Below are 18,756 nucleotides of genomic sequence, written 5' to 3' on the forward strand. Positions count from 1 at the left end.
CATTACTGATTTAGTATTCAGTTGATCTGGCAGTTTTTTTTTTTTTTTTTAAACCAAGGTTCTGATTTCACACATACTGAAAAATGTAAAAAGGCTGTATTGAATTACAATGTGGCATTTAAGATGCAAATATATAGCATCAAAATAACTGAATCCCAATACGATTGCAAATTCACATGGGAGTTAAACTTCTAAGGTTTCAAGAATAAGAGCTCCGACCATCAAGAAAACACGGTCAATGTTAGTCACGAGTCAAAAACACCAAGAGGAATAACCTAAAACTTGACAAGACAAACACTTTATTGCATTACCTCAAACATCCATAACAGATAATTATATTTTAATTATACCTTTGATGGTCTCAGATTGGGAGCTCACAACACGACACTACTAAATGATGAATAACTCTGGCAGTTTTGGTTCTAGATCTCACAAATTTCAATAATTAGATAAACTTACTGATATATGTAACAGACAGATGTAAGTTAAGATCTGTGGTAATCAATAGAAAAAAAGAAAAAGAAAAAAAAAAAGACATTGCAATATGCCACTTGAATAACTTGTCCCTGCAAACGTATAGGTATAAGTGTAGGGAAAAAATACAATGAACATGGTAAGATTTGCAATCCTTTTAATGACATTGTGCCACTGAGAAATTAATGACAGAAAAATGTCATTTATTTACATGACTATTCACAGTGTAAAATAGACTTTATTCAAATACTTACAAAAAATGCTTTCCACCAAAACATTCTCTTAAATAATATTTTCAATGTCACCATGTACATATATACAGCATATTAAAAATACTTTTTTTTTTTTTTTTTTTTTAGAGAAGCCACAGATTCATCTTTATCTATAACATGTATGATGAAGATTTGGTCCCTACATTAGGGTGCAGGGTTAGGAGGGTGAGACGCACAAAGACCAAAAGAAGCAAAGGGATCCTGAATATTTGGCAGTAATGTAGGAATACATTAGCAGCAACTTCCCATGTCAATGAATAAGTGGCTCTTAACTATCATGGATGTTTAAATATAATTTTTACATTGTTTGCATGTTTCATTATTATATCCTTCCTGTTGTTCCTTCTGTAAATCAAATTTGGTAACTCAATGCAGAACTGTCATTTGCAATTTTCAGCAAAGTCAAGAAATCAAAGTTCAGATAAGTGTTGCAGTCCTTACTTTTTCAAAGAACTTTGCCATGGTTCTGTGGTCTGAAAACCAGATGACATGAACCCTTTTTTTTGCTAGAGGCAAATTTCTCAAAGCCATGTGTAATAATGGTGTTTTTCTTCTTTTTTTTTAAATCGATAAGAGCTTTTTTAAAGTATCAGGAAAACAAAACTTCAGAAAGATGTTCCTCTGCTGCCAAATGCTAAATCTTTTGCACCATCATCGTTCCTGAGATGAGATATTTTAATCATCAATAATTATTTTTGGAGTGTACAAGACTACATTTAATTATAAAACCTCAAAGTCACTCAAACCTCCAACATTAAAGAATTGCTTTGTAACTCGCCTTTTTATTGGTGTGGAATATTGCTGATTTAGTTTCTTTATTAGAGAGATCCAACCAAAGAACCACTTTCTAGTAAATAATCTTTTCTGAGACTGAACGCAGCAGTGAGTTTGCAGAGGTGCTATTCCTGAATGAAATGAAAAGGAAAACATGTTTATATTGGTGATCAATGCCTCGTGTCAAAATGTCACAGGGGACTGTGGGGGGAAATACAAAAATGCAAATGAGCTGAGGTGGAATCCGATGCCATTCAACCAGTTCTCTTTGGCACAATTAGATGGGAAAAAAAATGTCTAAGAAAAAGAAAAAGGAGCAGTGCGTGTTTATGACCATCTGACATAGAAACATTCCCATATCCCCCTAGTCCTGAGGTTTAGAGACAACCCATCAAGTCCTCATCGATAAAATCAGCTTCAATACTGATAAAAACTGGAGACACACGAGTCCCAAAAAACGTTACATAAATAGTGCAGATCTGTGCGCGAGTCTTTCAAGTAGGGCAGATGGAGTGCTCAGAAACCGTCCAGATGATTCATGCTGTTGGCTCTTAAGTGAATCTCCTCTAAGAAGTTCTCCAGCTGCTCAATCAAGACCCTCTTCTTAAACCTGTGCGCGCGCACACACACACAGTGTAATTAATTAGTAATTAGATGTATTAATAGAAGCATAATGTTTATGGCTTAATGCATTGAAAGTGCAGACATTTGTGTTCTCACATTAAGCCCAAAGTACACTTCACTTTGACGCAAGTGCTTAGGCAAACGTATAAGTATACCAAAAGTATACTTCTTTTGATAGCATACAATCACAGGCACACCAGAAAGATTAATCCTTGTCCAGAGTCTGTACTATTTTATATTTATTTCACACTGGCAGTTTAGTTCGAAACGGGGCATGGATCTCAAGAAAAAAAAACTCGCTAATAACTCGAACTGTGGTGCGGTTCGCGTGAATATGAAAGCAACACGGACCCTGGTGCGCACTTGTTCAGGAAGCAAAGTAACCTGCGTATGTATTTTAGCCAATTACGATGTATTTACTTAAATAAAACATGTAAGAGATGAGTGTTGACGATCTACCTTGGATTCGAGCAAGAGTTAGCCTGCAGAGTATTCGGGCGTTGTGAATGCAATCAGAGCAGCAAATGAATGGCAATTAGCTACCTCCACACAATAGTCTTTTTGCAAGCAGCAGAAAGCCGTCTACGTGCAACACACATAAAGCACACCCAAGTGTCGCTTACTCTGCTGCACATAATAGCACCAAATTAATAAACAATTTACTGACCCGCGTTCTGTTTTCTATCATGCACTGTGCACGTTTGTGATGACGTAAAATGAGCGCAAACGCACCAGGGCTCGACAGAATCAAGTTTAGTGTGAAACCAGAACAAGGCTGTGGGAGGCAGCAGGAACAATCGCTTCCAGGCTTGGACCACAGCAAACAAGCCCAAACTCGCTAACTTCCCTCAGTCCTGTTCTCTCGGATGTACGTCATTGTGCCCAATCTTCAAGTGCCCACTTCTGGCTGAACCCTTGAAATGGGTTTAAATGGAAACCCTAAGCCTTTGATCTCTTGTGGGTAAAATAAGTGGCAAAGCATGCATCTATTGTTGATAAAAAAATTTTACATAACATGCACCGTGAGTATACCCTATTGTATGCATAAAAACAAAGCTTACTTTGGGCTTTACTCTTCATACAAATACCAAATGTGTAGTCAATCTACTTAATTTTGAATCTGAAGGAAGGAGTATACCTGGCAGCCTCTTTGATTATGCTTTGCAGGAAGATCAGACGTGTTTCCAAACTGCCCTGGATTTGCTTGAGGAGGTAGAAGATTTTCTCATAACCTGCGTTAAGGACATGGGTAGAAAGCTTTGATGTATGGTGTCATGAGCAATGTCAAAAAAATAATTGTAAAACCACAGGAAAAAAATCAAATTTCCCAAGACCTGTAATATTCATTACAATGTACAAATAAAAATAACAAATGGAAACCAGCTGCAATACTATTACAGCTTTTCACATTGAGCAAAAGAAGCCAACATGTCCAATTGATTTCACAAGGCCCAAGACAAAGCGTTGGTGGGAGGCCTCCCCTCCTTTGCTAACTGGACACCATCCAGGAAAGAGCATCAAGAGAGGAAATGATGGAAACACTTGAACAGTGTTTAGTTGAAGACATCTGCACATGTGTGTTGTTACTTACGTCTTCCAGGTTTCCTTATCTCCTTGGTGATAAGCACTCGGAGTTCAGAGTTCAGCTCCTGGCTCTCTTCGTTTCTGATTTTTTTCAGCTGGCAGGGTGAAGGGTAGCGGCGTGGGGCCTCCTCTTCACCCTCACTGCCCAGAGAGAGCTCACTCTCGCTGGACTGGCCATTCTCCTGCACTCCGTCCTGCTGGATCTCAATCTCATTTGACTGAAGGTGGTTCCTTTGCTGAATCGGTTCAGACTCTGGCACAGGACTCAGCTCCTTGTCCAAGTTGTTGTTTGACTCAAGATGGTTGGTGATGTGGTTTCCCAATTCTGTGTGATCATTATCTGGTGCTGTTTTGGATCAGACATGAAACATGCATGAGTAAAATTGGAGCTTCTATGTTTTAGACACTCAAGGAACCAGAATTAAGTGACACTACTAAATGATTTTACTTACTTCTGGGTGGTGTTTTGGGAGGTGTATATGCCCGTCCCGGCCGAAGTAGTGGAGACATGCAGCGCCTGCGTTTGGGGGCCCCTACCCCAGCAGGACTGCTGGACTCTCCAGGACGTTTTCCTTTGCCTTGAGTGCCAGTAACAAATTCATCTGCCTCGTCCACCATCATCGCCTGACACAAGGAGAAGAGAAAAAGAGTTATTTGCCTGAAAGTCATATCTGTATAGTGCTTCTTTTTGAAAGCCTGAGATCTAAAAGTACCTTCTTGTCCAATTTGAAGGGGTTACCAAAGGTGTGCAGACGTTTAGGCTGATCGGGGTCTGCCTCTCTCAGAGGGGCTGGGCAATGCTTCAAGTAGTCCTGATAGTTGCCCATCTGAGCTATAGGCACACTGTGAAGCTGATCTAGTGTAAAAAAAATAAATAAATAAATATATCATGAATATAACATTATTATATAACAAATTGCAGTCAGAGGCTTGCAGTTCTTTCAGAAATCAGAAGCTACATTTAATTGAGTGAATCGCCCAGACATTCAGGAAACTGCTCCAAGGAAATCAATAACCATTCATGCCTGTCTGAGTGTTACCTTGATCTTGTCCTTTTAGAATGCAGATGCTAGCGTGCAGAAGGTTCCGCCTCATGCGACTCAGCTGGTCCAGCAGATGAGCCCTTGGGATATCATAGGGGTTCCGCAATCCTTGTGGTTTTAATGCCTGTGTTGTCAGAGGATAATGGCAAAGATGAGGGATCTGAATTGGCAAGAACTGACCATGGATCATTTGCTGAACAGTTCCCTGTTAAAAACATCAAGTGTGCCATATATGAAAAACACTTGCAATCAATTCCAGCCTTTTAAACATTAATCTCAGTCAGACTTGTTTTAAATTTAGATATCATATGTATGTGTATTCTTTGTGGATCTCCTGGTCTCCTGAGCACATAACAGTACAAAACATCTACAAAGTGTGCAGTATTTACAGTAGTGTAAATGTACACACTTTATTCAGAGCAGCTAGTTGAAAGCCAGCAAACTCCTTGGTGTTTGCCTCCATTGGCAGAGCTGGCCCATCTCCCATGATACTATGCAGCAGTTGTGTGAAATCCTTCCTGTGTGCCAGAGAGAGGGCGGAGCTTCTGCAGCGAAGTTTAATCCCACCTTCTGGTACAGTCTTTTTCCCTACTGACGCACAAACTCTGTCTGCCTCGACCTTCGTCTGTAATATACACAATTTAATAATATATAACTTCATGAAGCACTTTTAAGAATAAAGACTCTAGAAACAAGCTATATTAGAACACACCTGCTGACTGAGCTTTTTGAGATAGGACACAACACTATAGCTGAGGCCGTACTCCATGTTGTCAGCCAACAGGTTTGGAGCTCCCATCATTCTTAGTGCCTTCCGCAGGGCCTGGGAGAATCAGGATGAAGAAATAAAGAAAATAAATTAATTTAATTACTTTTGTAATGTTAAAATGAACATGATTGATTCCATTACTTACAGTGATGTAGTAGGGCGGCATTGTTTTAAGATAGTTTTCAAAAGACTGTCGCCACTTCGCTGGAGGCTTGAACTTATGCACAGTAATCAAGTCATCTATAAATGCATGATGAACAGTTATGTGACTTGTATCCATCAACAATCAAAAATACAAAAGCAAATATAGAGTGTCAATTTTGTTTTTACTTGAGATGTTAGATAGGACAAGAGAAAAATCAACCTTCATATGATAAATTCTAATAAATGAGATATTATTAATGAAACTTACCAAGCAAAGGCAGCACCACAGGGTAGTTATAGGGCATGACGAACAGGTTGACACAGGTGAGAGCTGTGCTGGCCTTTAGATAGCCAAACGGCTGCCCGAGTTCCCCATATTTAGCACTATTACACACAAAAACCTGAAAGAGAATAAAATGTTATAGCAATTAACATTCAGCCATAGCAGAAGTGCAAGTTAGTGAAGTCTGAAGATGCTTTCACACTAGCGTTTTTGGTGCCGAGTTCGATTCAGGTCAGAGTTATATGTAATCAAACCTTCCCAGTGATGAACTGAGTCTCTTGACTTATGCTTATGGTGAAAGTGCAATAATTATGAAGTGTAAAAATAATTTCTTCAAATGACAATCATTGCAATTATAATTTAAATAATTTATAAAAAAAAATAATTTATTGTGATTGTATGGCGCTAAAATACTAGCAGTACCTGCCAGCAGGTGTGCGGTGATTTCCTCTCCAGTATATACTGAGTGAGTGGGGAAGGCTCTAGCTCGTACTTGTCAAAGGGCACTTTATCAACCACCATGGGCTCTGAATCCACACATGAAAACTTTACTTGTGGGTGAGCTGCACGTGGAGGCTGCAGAGAAACAGAGTCAACTGAGCAAACAGCACACTAACAAGGCTTACAAGTTTACAATACACTAGAAAAATACAGTTTTTAATCTATCGTTTAACACCATACCAGCAAAGGCTATATTTGTGGCAAACTTAAGAGTAAAAAACATTTACAGTAATCATAATAAAAATAATATTTCAGTTAATTGTATACCATCATTTACATTATACTAGAAATACCAACACTGCATATAAACATTGCATTAGATATAAAAAGGACTGAACTACGGTGGCCCAGTAGTGCACAACACAACGAAATTAAAAAAGCAAACATAAGTTCACAACACAACGAAATCGAGCCACAACACAACGGAATAAAGCCACAACACAATGGAAATGCTCCCGACCACTAGGGGGCTCTCAGAGCTCATTAATATTAGTATTCCTTGCCAATGTTCTATAAAGTCAACAGTCTTACAAAGATATCAATACCATGATTAGTTTTAAGTACGTAAACGTTGTATATCGACATGAAATATTAATTCAAAATCACTTGAGTGCACAATAGCTTCATATTTATACCTGTGAATGATTTGACGCGCTACCACGGATGAAGGGAACGTCTGACAATTCCACCAAGTGGTTAAAACATATAATTTGTATTCATTACAATGACTTTAACATTTAAAAACAGGCATGTTCAAATTGCTTGTTACTTCCTGTTGGTAAGACTGACAAGCTTTGTCATTTGAACATGTCTGTTTTTAAAATGTTAAAAGTCATTGTAATGAAAACAAATTATACGCTTTAACCACTTGGTGGAATTGTCAGATGTTCCCTTCATCATTCGCCGTGGTAGCGTGTCAAATCATTCACAGGTATAAATATGAAGTTATTGTGCACTCAAGTGATTTTGAATTAATATTTCATGTCAATATACAGTGGTTATATATTGTTGAAACTAATCGTGGTATTCATGTCACTGCCGACTTTATAAAACATTGGCAAGGAATACTAACAATAACGAGCTCTGAGCGCCCCCTAGTGGTCGGGAGCATTTCCGTTGTGTTGTGGCTTTATTCCGTTGTGTTGTGAACTTATGTTTGCTTTTTTAATTTCGTTGTGTTGTGCACTACTGGGCCACCGTACTGAACAGATGGTACAGCATACACAAATTGAAACATGTTTTTTCTCGTACCAAAGTAGGAGAGTTCTGGTCAGGCCAAAAGGACTCCGGGATAGGCCAATGGCCAACAGGAACACCAGTTTTAGGGTTGGGTCTAACATAGATCAACTTATGACAGCTGTGCCATGATTGAGGTCCATACTTTATCTCTGTTGGACCATCTAGGAAAAACAAAACAAAACAAAAACAGTAGTTTCATTAATAATGGCTTGGTTTATTTATTTTTTTGTAAAGCATACACTACTGTTCAAAGGTTTGAATGCATTTTAAAAAGCGCTATATAAATAAAGGTGACTTGACTTTGAAAAACACTGCTCAAGTGTGGGGAAAGTACTTTTTTTCTCTTTGTTTTAGGAAAGAAATTAATACTTTTATTCAGCAAGGACACACTAACTGATCAAAAATTACAATTTTGTTACAAAAGATTTCTATTTCACAATTACCGTTTTACTTTTTGATCAATTCAAGCAGCCTAGGTGAACAAGAAACTAAAAAAACATTACAAATTGTTTTTACAGACCCCACATTTTTGAACAGTAATGTGGTGTTCAATCTGTGCAATTTATAAACATTTTTGTATTTTTTGTATGCTGCATTTACTGTGTAAACTGCATATTGTCCTGTGCAGCCATACAGCATTTATGTTTTGTTGTAATATCCAATAATCTACATAATATCAAATATCTAATATCCAATGTTTAGATTAAGTACCCATCTATCCATTTACCTATACTGGTTAAGCCTACCAGTAATGTTATCATTAATAAGTACTTTACTAAAAAAAAAAAAAAAAAAAAAAAACCTGCAAAAGGTCCTCCTTTACCTTCAGTAGGTGGAGGATCAGGTCCAGTCTTCTCAAAATTGATGACCACACCACTCTGGATCTTCTGCACCAGAGACTCCAGACACTGGTTCAGCATTCTCTGGGAAAACACGCTGTACGAGCGGCCTAAACATACAGTGGGAAACACAGTTTAATTGCATCTCACGTGAAATAAACTTGATTTCTTAAATGAACATTCTATTCACTACTACACATTATTTGAAGTAACTTATTACTGTCTGCTTTAAGATGAAACCGTTTACTGTGGCTTTTTTTTCTTGTCAGTTTACTGCCAGGCCACAGCTATTCAAGGCTACACACACACACACACACACACACACACACACACACACACACACACACACACACACACACACACACAGTAGCCGCCCTATTGTGTTTAGTATTTGATCAACATGAGAGGACAGACGTTGTTCTTTTCTCTATAGTAAAGTTCAGTTTGTCTCCATTACACAGATGAATTAGTCAGCACACACAAGTTCAGCAGAATCTGCACTTAACCACAGTTCAGCAATTCTCTTTAATTCACAATTCAAACACTTTTTCACAGCACTTAAATGTCACCCGATAGGTATGATCTGACATTTACTCAGCAGGGCATGTACAGCTTTTTAAAAGAGTAGGGCTGCCCCCTAATAGTCGACGTTAGTTGCTGAGAAGAGGCTTGGTCGACTAAATTTTAATCAGTCGGTTAGTCGCCGAAAAAACTTCACAGGAATTGGCGAAGTCACGCAGATCTGTAGCGCTGTTCCATGCGTTGATATGCAAGGAAGGAAGTCCAAAGTGTGGGAACATTTCAAGAATGAACACAAAAAGTGATGTGCGATCTCAAACATGACTTATTAAAAACATGCAAGTAGTAGCCTAACAATAACCACTTTACATGGCCACATGTCTATCGTTAACATTAACCTGGATAAATGTATGCTAATATTAGGCAAATATCCAAGTGTTCGTGTGAAAGCTAAATTATTACCACACTTTTTGCACAACGTTTAACTTAACTTTCACGTCCATGCCATCAGAGCACATCTTAAAAGCCAGCTTTACTGTGAGCAAGACAAAAAGCTCATTTCTCTTTGAATGTGGACAAACTTGTGTTCCTTTCTTATTATATGAGAAGACTGGAGGGGATGAGATTGGAGGGAAAAAAAAAAAAAAAAAAAAAAATTATATATATATATATATATATATATATATATATATATATATATATATATATATATATATATATATATATATATATATATATATATATATATATATATATATATAAATAAGTGATGAGTCAGGTAAAGCCTAATGGTCCATATTATTGCTGTTAATATGCGCTATTTATTTTATATTTGTCCTAAATTGGAAAAACATTTATCATATTTATTTATTTTTTTAAGATAATATAAATAACATCCTTATAGGTTACTAATTATTTTGTTTGCATTCTGATCTCAGAAAAGTTCAAGCGATGTTTGGCGGTGTCACTGCGGCAAGTTTTACGTGAGTGTTGGAGCACATAAATTTACATTGTAAATGCTCATTATTATGGTTTTGTATTTCACCCCCAACTAATTGACCAATGGCTTATATAAACGACTAACACTGTGTCTACACCAGATGAGAGGAGCGCGACGTGTCGCGTCAAAAGACAATAGAACCCATTATAATCCGTGATATTGTCTACAACTGTCGCGTCTGGTGTAAGAGTCGACTAGAAAATCTTTAGTCAGGTGCCCAAATTGACTTTTTCTTTAACCTCAAAGCTACAAACATCTATCTTCAAAATTTACATGTAAAGACCTTTTGTGATCTCAAACATTCTTGATCATGAATAATTCTCACACACACAACCAAATATTTCATGGTGGCTATAAAGCACTAGCACTAGAACCACTAAACATTGCCAGTTGACTTAAAAGGGTACTTCACCACTGGGAAAATGGGCTTTCAATTAAATTCAACTTAATTCAACTGCCGATGCAGTAGAAAGGTGAAAAAAATAAAAAATAAAATCGGTGACTAGAGAAAAAAGGTTGTTGTCTTCCCTTTTGTCAAATAGGTAGGAAAACTTCAACACCCATAATGTACTGGGCATGTTGCAATCCAAGGTCACTCCCATCAGTCTGCTGAAAGAAACTGCTGTTCTGTCAGTCCCGCCCAACAACCCCGCAAAGCTGTTGCATACAGGAAAGGCTGTTGCCATAGTGTTACATTATTTTACCATAATGCTGTTTAAAGAGAAGTCATAGTATGATCAGAGGTTCTCAACCTTTTTTCCCCCAGTGGGCCACACAATGGTACAAGTGCAAGTCTCACGGGCCGCATATAATTTACATATGACGTCACCAATGCAAACCAATCAGATTTAATGTTATTGTATTAGCAGATAATACTATTTTTATACCTAGATGTTGCACACAATAAGTAAATAAAAACTAACTTACTGACATTAGCTTTACAATAATAATAATAATAATAATAATAATAATAATAATCAGATAGTATTGCTCAATGAACATACACAAACTATACAATTACTTTAAGTTGCTATTTAATTCTGTATGACTCTATGACTCTCTTCAACAGCATATCGCAACAGTCACCAAACAATCACACAAACGACTTAAGCAAATGTTACTCAGCTCTTTTTACAAACAACATTGAGCGCATTGTAATTACAATCTCTGACGATATCAAGCATTCTGTCATGTCGCAATCCCTCGCACAGCATCGGATTCGTGAGCGCGCGTAGAGTTGGGCCAATCCAGCCGGTTATTTGCGGTTATTTTTATTGATTTAAAGTTCAAGTACATCAAATTCACTGTTCAGTCTTTAGAAATGGTAGGTTTTGCAGGTCAAGTTAGTACTTTACTACAGAGCAAACAGAAAGGCTGCCCATCTCACTCATTAACAGCAAACTGATTCTTCCATTCTTCGTAACTTTGCTGCTGATTCTACGACTCGTTTCCATGTGTTCCTTCATTGTATGTTCCTCATTTAGTTTTTCTCCTCTAATAACAAATTTGAGCATTTTGATCCCTAAATTTACAAAAATAATGGCTACTGTTGGAATTCTGCCAAAGCGCCCGCTTGTAAGTGTTCATTAACTGAGTGATTGCGTCATTACATTGCCTAGGCTATAGGTCTGATGTCTGAAAATAATAAATGCTCACCAAAATGATTTTATATGACAAATAAAGCATTATAGCTCATTTATATGTTTATTTCCCTTTAATTTAAATTTAAAAACAAAAATAAATTGTAAAGCTGTAATTTATTTTTTAATTGCGGTCGGCATATCGCGGGCTGCATTTATATTCGTGGTGGGCTGCGGGTTGAGAACCACTGGTATGATGCATTTTTCAGTGATAAACCTACCCTTACAATAACTGTTCTGTTAATAACCCTCTGTCGATCTGATTGTCTGTGGTTACACTTTCATTTGAGTTTACTTCCAAAACATGCAGTTCATTGTTTTTCTCTTTTCCACACCTTTGTGATAAAATTCTCACTTAAGTAGTTAAAATGCATACACACCTCCAGTGACCTCACACATGGGCGTAATAGGGGAGGAGTCAAGTGGAACTCCACCCATTGGTTCAGGATCAGAAGAGGCGTGGCCTGGAATGCGGAGCACTAAAGAGAAGAGTCGCTGGTCCCATCTGAAAGGCTCTTTGGTCAGCTCACTGCCAGGCAATGGTGTTGTCAAGGGTAAATGTAACTAGAGCAGAGAAAAAGGATGAATTAATTCATGTCAGCACATAAATGGAAAAATCCCTGGGGAAAAAAAAATCCTGTAGGAGACACTGACTTGACTAGTGCTCATTTTACCAGCTACTTTCACAGCTCTGCAAGCCATACTGTTAAAGAGAACAACAGATGATATGGGAAGGGAGGAGCAAACTATATCAAGAGAAAAAAAACAAGCAAGGGATAGAGAGGACAAAGCAAAATAGGAAACCCATGACTAGACAGGATGCTATCACGGAGGAAGTCCTCAAGTCTGGCCCATTCTGACACATGACCCACCTCATCTTGCACCCCAGAACTGCCGGTCAGTTTACTGCCATCAGTTATGGCCAAAATGATAGCAGGCTCCAAGAAAAAAGGGTTTCTACCCTGCAAAACACGAGACAACAAAAATTATAAAACAATAACCATAAAAACTGAGCACCTGCAGTGGAGCTCATTAGACAAAGGCACTTCAAATACACCCACTGTTTTTGATGTTAACACACCGATTTCATTATACAAGTCATAAACACTCCATATATGCACTGATAAAATAATGTATAATCAATCAGTTAAATGCTCTGCTCTTTCAATTTATTACACTTAATTGTATCTTCAGCACAGTGCAGATTTTATGGATGAGTCATTTCTGATACGTGAATACGTGAACCAGAGACAAAAGAGATCCATTACTAAGCATTCCAAATCTAAATTTACCTCAGGCACGCAGAGAAAAGATTTAATGACCCTGTTTTTCTTGTGTCATGTCACTACATGCAGCTCTATAACATGCCAATAATAAACTCAGAGACAGAATATATTGTCTAAATCATAATATGAAGATATATAGCATATATAAAGAATATGAAGCATATTTTAAATTCTCTTCTTTTCTGTCAAAAAAATAAGTTAGTTATGCTCCATGGCTAACCTGCTCCAGGATAAGTTATATTCTAGGTAAGACATGTCAAACCGAAAGGTTTGCTGACCAATTAGTTGTGAGCAAAGTGACACAGCTCTCATAAACAAAGTCACTATCCCAGTTTCTCTTGCTCCAAATTAAAAGGTCACCACATAATACATTTTTAAAAACAAAATCATCTGGCTTTTAGTGATGAGTATTATAATTATTTATGATTTATATAATTATTATACCCTTAAGCCATTACACAAGCAATTTTAGTTTAACGATTATTAAGCATTTAGTTTTAAATGTATAAATACATACAATATATACAAACACGCTTTAGAATCAATAGACAAAGCTTTAAAAATTACTGAAATCTGTATTATATATATATGTGTGTGTCTGCGTATCCTTGACAGCTGTGAAAACAATAACATGAAGACTGAACTGCAATCTTTGCTGGCTTTGTAGTAATTTTTAGCAGCCATTGTGCAATTTTTAATACTTCAGCTGCCTACATGCGAAAGATGCAACTGTTTACAGTACACGCATGCCCAGTGTGCATAAACAGTCATGTGACATGCATTTTTGGCCGTGTAGTGTAGACGGAGATCGTTTCTGAAACACTGAAAACGCCAGTGTAGACGAGGACCGTTTTCATTTAAAATGCCATTTAAAAAAAAAAAAAAAAAAAAAAAAAAAAAAAAAAACGCACTAGTGTAAATGGGGCCTTAATGTGGGGACACATTTCAAGTGAGAGCAAGGTTACATCTTGTTACCATGTAAGATACATTGTTACAGTTTTCATGTGTCAAACAAAACTATGAAAAAAAGCGTTTTTTTTTTGGCCATATGACAGATCTAATATTCTATGTCATAAAACTGAAGACTACTGCATAAAACTGAAGAATATTCAGTACATCCTATACTGTATTCTAAAATGATCTGATATTAACTTTTGCATGGATTTTATTGAAAAGAGCTTAGGCTCACGTAACCAGAAGTTTTAAGGTATATATGAATATGCTTAAGTTTTTCTGGCCTCATGAGTTTACATCTGTGAAATGTTGAGGTACCATCGTAGTAGTTTCGCACAGGTGTGAACGACATGGCAACGTACAACACAAAGTACCTCACGTGGGAAACACTGTAACACGTAAATGCACGTAACTAATGTAAATCAAGCAAGCTAGTATGCATAGGCTACGAAGTGTTGGCGAAATAACACATTGGCGGACTGGAGGTAATATGGAATTTTTTCCAGAAAACTTTTTGCACAAAATAAATTCAAGCACTTTCAAGGAACTGTATCCATGTATGTTTAATTTCAAAAACTTTCCAGGGCCTTGAAATTTTTTTCTTTTTTCTTTTTCTTTTTCAGATTCACAAACTTTCAAGGACCCGTGGGAACCCTGTCTTAATCTTCAGCAGAAGAGAAATGAATCGTGCTGACTCTTTTGTGAGAAGTGGATCTCTGATATCACACTTTCATGTGAAAACATTCCACAAACTCAGGATCTGAGTTGAATGAGAAAGTTGATGATCAGAGTCATGAAACCAACAAAGCCTGACTGGATTGTTTTAGTTTCATCAGCTCTAATCCCGTAACCCTGAGTTTGTTCAACTAGCACAAAAAAAAAATAATAATAATAAAAATTTATATATATCTGTGTGGGGAAATCTTTTGTCTTCCAGCAAAATTCCTCAACGTGTGGATTGCTACAGCAAGGGATGTGAATTTTTTTTAAATTACATGATAGGTTATATAATTCAATTTAAGTAACCTGAATTCGAAGGAAAAAAAAAAAAAAAAAAAAAAAAAGTGAATAGCATAAACTTGAGCTAGTAAATAACCACTGAGATGACCAAAGTAAAGCCCTTGCAACCTCACAGAAATGTGCTTAAAACCAATAAGAACCTTCAGTATGGCGTATTGCACAAATCACCCACATTTTTGACAAAATAAATAAAATGTAAAAAAAATAATAAATAATATTCTTTAAATTTAAAATAATTTATTCTTTCTTTCTTGCATATCCACATGGGTTCTATCAGCAATTTTCTCAGAGAAAAGTAATAATCGTAATAAATATCATGAGTGATCGGTCTCACCACACATAGCCTCCAAATCTTATCAGTGTGAGGTGATTTTGCATCTGTTGCAGTTTAATAGCTCAACATGCAAGAGTACAAGAACTGTGTCCTTAAGAAAACTCCTGAGAATTTCTCATTTACAACCAATTAAGCAAAATAAGACCAAGCTCAACCTGGAACAATTTTAACTAGAGCACACTTACACAGCATAACTGAGGTCCCACTACAAAACCTGCTTTAGTTAATCATCACCCTTATTTGCATCCAAGATGCAGTTTACTTATTACTACAGTGTGTCACCAGGGGCCCTTTGGGATTGTGTTGGCACAGTGTGAGCCTACTGGGTGCTTGTTTAACTGAGTTGTTGGGGATGGGCTCATGGGGTTAGGCCAAAGACTTTATACCAGTCCCTGGTTTATAACATACCTGTCCATAGTTGTCTATCCCCGAAACTAATCTATTGAGATTGAGCAAATCAAAAGCGGTCCTTAAAGACTGGCCGATCGATGTCAATCCAACTGCTTGCAGGTTCCTCAGCTCGGTCATAAAAGTGGCATGACTGTCCTTCCATCCAGCCTGAAATTAAGACACAGCAAATGATTAGTTATGCTTCTAAAGATACCCTCACATCACATCACTTCAGGCAGACACATTGATCTGAAATTGGCTGAGGGAATAGTGTAAAGGGCAGTGAAAATTCCTCTCTCTCTGGGTGGGAAAACTAAGTTAGGTTAGTCCCCCATCTCTCTTTCCTCAAACAAACACACAAACACACACACACACACACACACACACACACACACTTAGAGCTCTCTGCTGCCACACTGAACAAAATGTCGGCCATATTTAAACACACAAATTCATGCTGGGCAGAATGTTTTCACACCACATATTTAGACGTGGTGTTTTGAAACGCAAACAGACGAAGCGAGCGCTGAAAGTGTCTGGAGTAAAATAAATCAGGTTTGGAAAGAAATAAGAGTTTGTACCTTAATTCCAGCCGGTGCTTCCTCAAAACTCACTAACATGTATCTGTCTCCCCTGCTGGCCGGATCTCTGCTCCTCAGCTGTGGAGAAAAGTGGATGGAAACGTAGGTTTTTCGTAAGTTTTCAATAAAGTAAGAATGTGGAGCAGAGACGTGTATTCATTTACCTTCAGGAAAGTCTCAACTGCGCCCTTCGCTATGTCCAGATAGCTAGTGCCCAGATGGGAGCGCTGGTTCATGGAGGCGGACGTGTCTATCAGAAAAAGTAACACGGGCATTGTGTTGATAATCGCCCCTTCTACATGGACCGAGTGTCAATGCAAGCGGACAAATGCAGAGCAATCTTTTGTTCGCCTCCTGTCGCTGCTGTCAGCACGCTGCTAGCCGGCTAATGCTAACTGTCTCGCGCATTCTTTCTGTCAGAGTGTAACTGTAGTTAGTGTTGAAAGAGCGATGCCTTGTAAACTTAAGCAAACCTCAGACCCTGGGGGGAAAAGGTTGTTGATTTACAAGGGAAACGGGTGTTGTTGCTGTAATTTGAAAGAAATGCCTAACTTTTATCATGGTAACTTTCTGTTTAGTTTACGTCCATGATTCTCCTCACACTGAGGTCTGCTCGCGGGCTGCAGTGGTTTTATTCTGCGTTCAGCACTTGACTCCGCCTCCCAAGCCCTGCCCGAGTGCCATGCGTCAAAACGCCTCAACTGATTGGCACCTGAAAATGAATAATTTGCATATTCTCAAAAAAGCGAAGCTCAACGAGAGCATGCGCATTTGTAAACATTGTTTTTTATTTAAAGTGTTAGTTCACCCAAAATGAAAATTATATCAATTATTCACCCTCATGTCGTTCCACACCCGTAAGACCATAGTTCATCTTCAGAACACAAATTAAGATATTTTTGATAAAATCCAAGGCCTTTATTGACAGCAATAATGTCCAGAAAGCTACTAAAAACATATTTAAAACAGTTCATGTGACTACAGTGGTTCAACTTTAATATTATAAAGCGACTAGAATACTTTTTGTGCGGCAAAAATAACAAAATAGCGACTTTATTCCACAATATGGGCGATTTCAAAACACTGCATCATGAAGCTTCAAAGCTTTATTAATCATTTGTTTCAAACTGCCAAAGTCACAAGAACTATTGAAGTTTCAAAACACTTATGAAGTAACGAAGCCTTGTTTACTGAAATCACGTGACTTTGGCGCTCCGAACCACTGATTCAAAACAAAAGATTCATAAAGCTTCGAAGCTTCATGAAGCAGTGTTTTGAAATCGCCCATCACTAGATATTATTGAATAAAGTCGCTATTTTGTTATTTTTGGCGCACAAAAAGTATTTTCGCCGCTTTATAATATTAAAGTTGAACTCACTGAGCCATCGGATTTTATCAAAAATATCTTAATTTGTGTTCTGAAGATGAACAAAGGTCTTACGGGTGTGAAACGACATGAGGATGAGTAATAAATGACAGAATTTTCAATTTTTGGGTGAGCTAACCCTTCAACATTGTACATGTACTTTCGTTCAAATGCAGATACTGAATTATGCATACAAAAATTGAAGAAAAAAAAACAGACTAATACAAAATAAATAAAAAGTATTTATCAAATAAATACTCTATAAAGCTCTCAAACTTTTAAAGTCTTTATAGTTTTCTTATTCAAAGAGTCTCTAAGTCTCTACAAAAAGTAGCCTACAGTTTATATGTGTACTTTCTGTAAATAATGATTTACTGGATAAAATTAGTTTATACATTTAAATGAGATTTCTTTAACCTTGTTTCTAATATGGAACCACACCTTTTTCTTAGTAAATCACCTTTCCATTTAATAAAGAGTTCAAAGATTTAACCATGGGAAGTATAGAAGAACATAGTATTACGATGTAGTGACATGTTATTGTTGCTTTATTGACATTTATTCAGTTTTTTTCCCTTCTTTTTTGCTAGTAGCTGTTGAATGTCATTGTTCTCTTTATACAAAGTGACAAACAGAACTTCCTGGAAACAATGATAGCAACAACAGAAGGACAAATTTATCATGTTACTTTCCTAAACAATATGCACTTATGGTTATAAAAAAGCCAGCATATGTGCATGAATGACATGTTTGGTCACATAATCTGCAAAATTATTTGGGATATGCATCCATTTAGTTTGGCTTTCTTATCTTGAGTTAAGAGAATGTACAATAGTTTTGTGGTGTCTGTCTGCACATGATAAGGCCAAACTATAAATAGAACAACTTCCACTCTGTGTTTTTATTTTTTAGACCCAAATATTAATAAAAAAATGTGGAGAAACAAATTAAACTAACATAAAGAATGAAACTGATTGTTTCAATTGAACAAATAGATTGTGGTACAATTAAACAATGCTGATATACAAATGTCAATGAAATGGAAAAAAAATAATGACGTTCAACTTCCTGTTCTACAAATTTGGTATTCGCCAGAGTCAACACTGCACATCGCAAACG

General features: G+C 37.1%; 1 protein-coding gene across 3 annotated transcripts; it reads right to left on the reverse strand.

Moving 5' to 3' along the window:
- Positions 1 to 1,330: 1,330 nt before the first annotated feature.
- On the reverse strand, positions 1,331 to 17,014 carry ints6 (integrator complex subunit 6). 3 transcript variants are annotated; one of them, XM_048194053.1, is made up of 18 exons: positions 16,435 to 16,934; positions 16,271 to 16,348; positions 15,708 to 15,857; positions 12,578 to 12,667; positions 12,086 to 12,269; positions 8,531 to 8,656; positions 7,720 to 7,868; positions 6,391 to 6,543; positions 5,953 to 6,085; positions 5,686 to 5,780; positions 5,484 to 5,594; positions 5,181 to 5,396; positions 4,769 to 4,976; positions 4,442 to 4,584; positions 4,181 to 4,352; positions 3,736 to 4,074; positions 3,283 to 3,376; positions 1,331 to 2,130 (listed from the first exon to the last, which is right to left on the reverse strand). In XM_048194053.1, exons 1-18 carry the CDS (start codon positions 16,543 to 16,545, stop codon positions 2,037 to 2,039), a joined length of 2,646 nt encoding a protein of 881 aa, XP_048050010.1. In that variant the 5' UTR covers positions 16,546 to 16,934; the 3' UTR covers positions 1,331 to 2,036. The 3 variants fall into 3 exon arrangements, with proteins under 3 accessions (XP_048050010.1, XP_048050011.1, XP_048050012.1); XM_048194054.1 differs by having other exon boundaries at positions 4,769 to 4,895; positions 16,435 to 16,913; XM_048194055.1 differs by lacking the exons at positions 1,331 to 2,130; positions 3,283 to 3,376; positions 3,736 to 4,074; ... (9 more) ...; positions 8,531 to 8,656; positions 12,086 to 12,269 and adding an exon at positions 12,361 to 12,408 and having other exon boundaries at positions 16,435 to 17,014.
- Between the last annotated feature and the right edge of the window lie 1,742 nt (positions 17,015 to 18,756).

This window comes from Megalobrama amblycephala, linkage group LG6 (genome assembly GCF_018812025.1).
Source record: "Megalobrama amblycephala isolate DHTTF-2021 linkage group LG6, ASM1881202v1, whole genome shotgun sequence".
Taxonomy (NCBI): Eukaryota; Metazoa; Chordata; class Actinopteri; order Cypriniformes; family Xenocyprididae; genus Megalobrama; species Megalobrama amblycephala.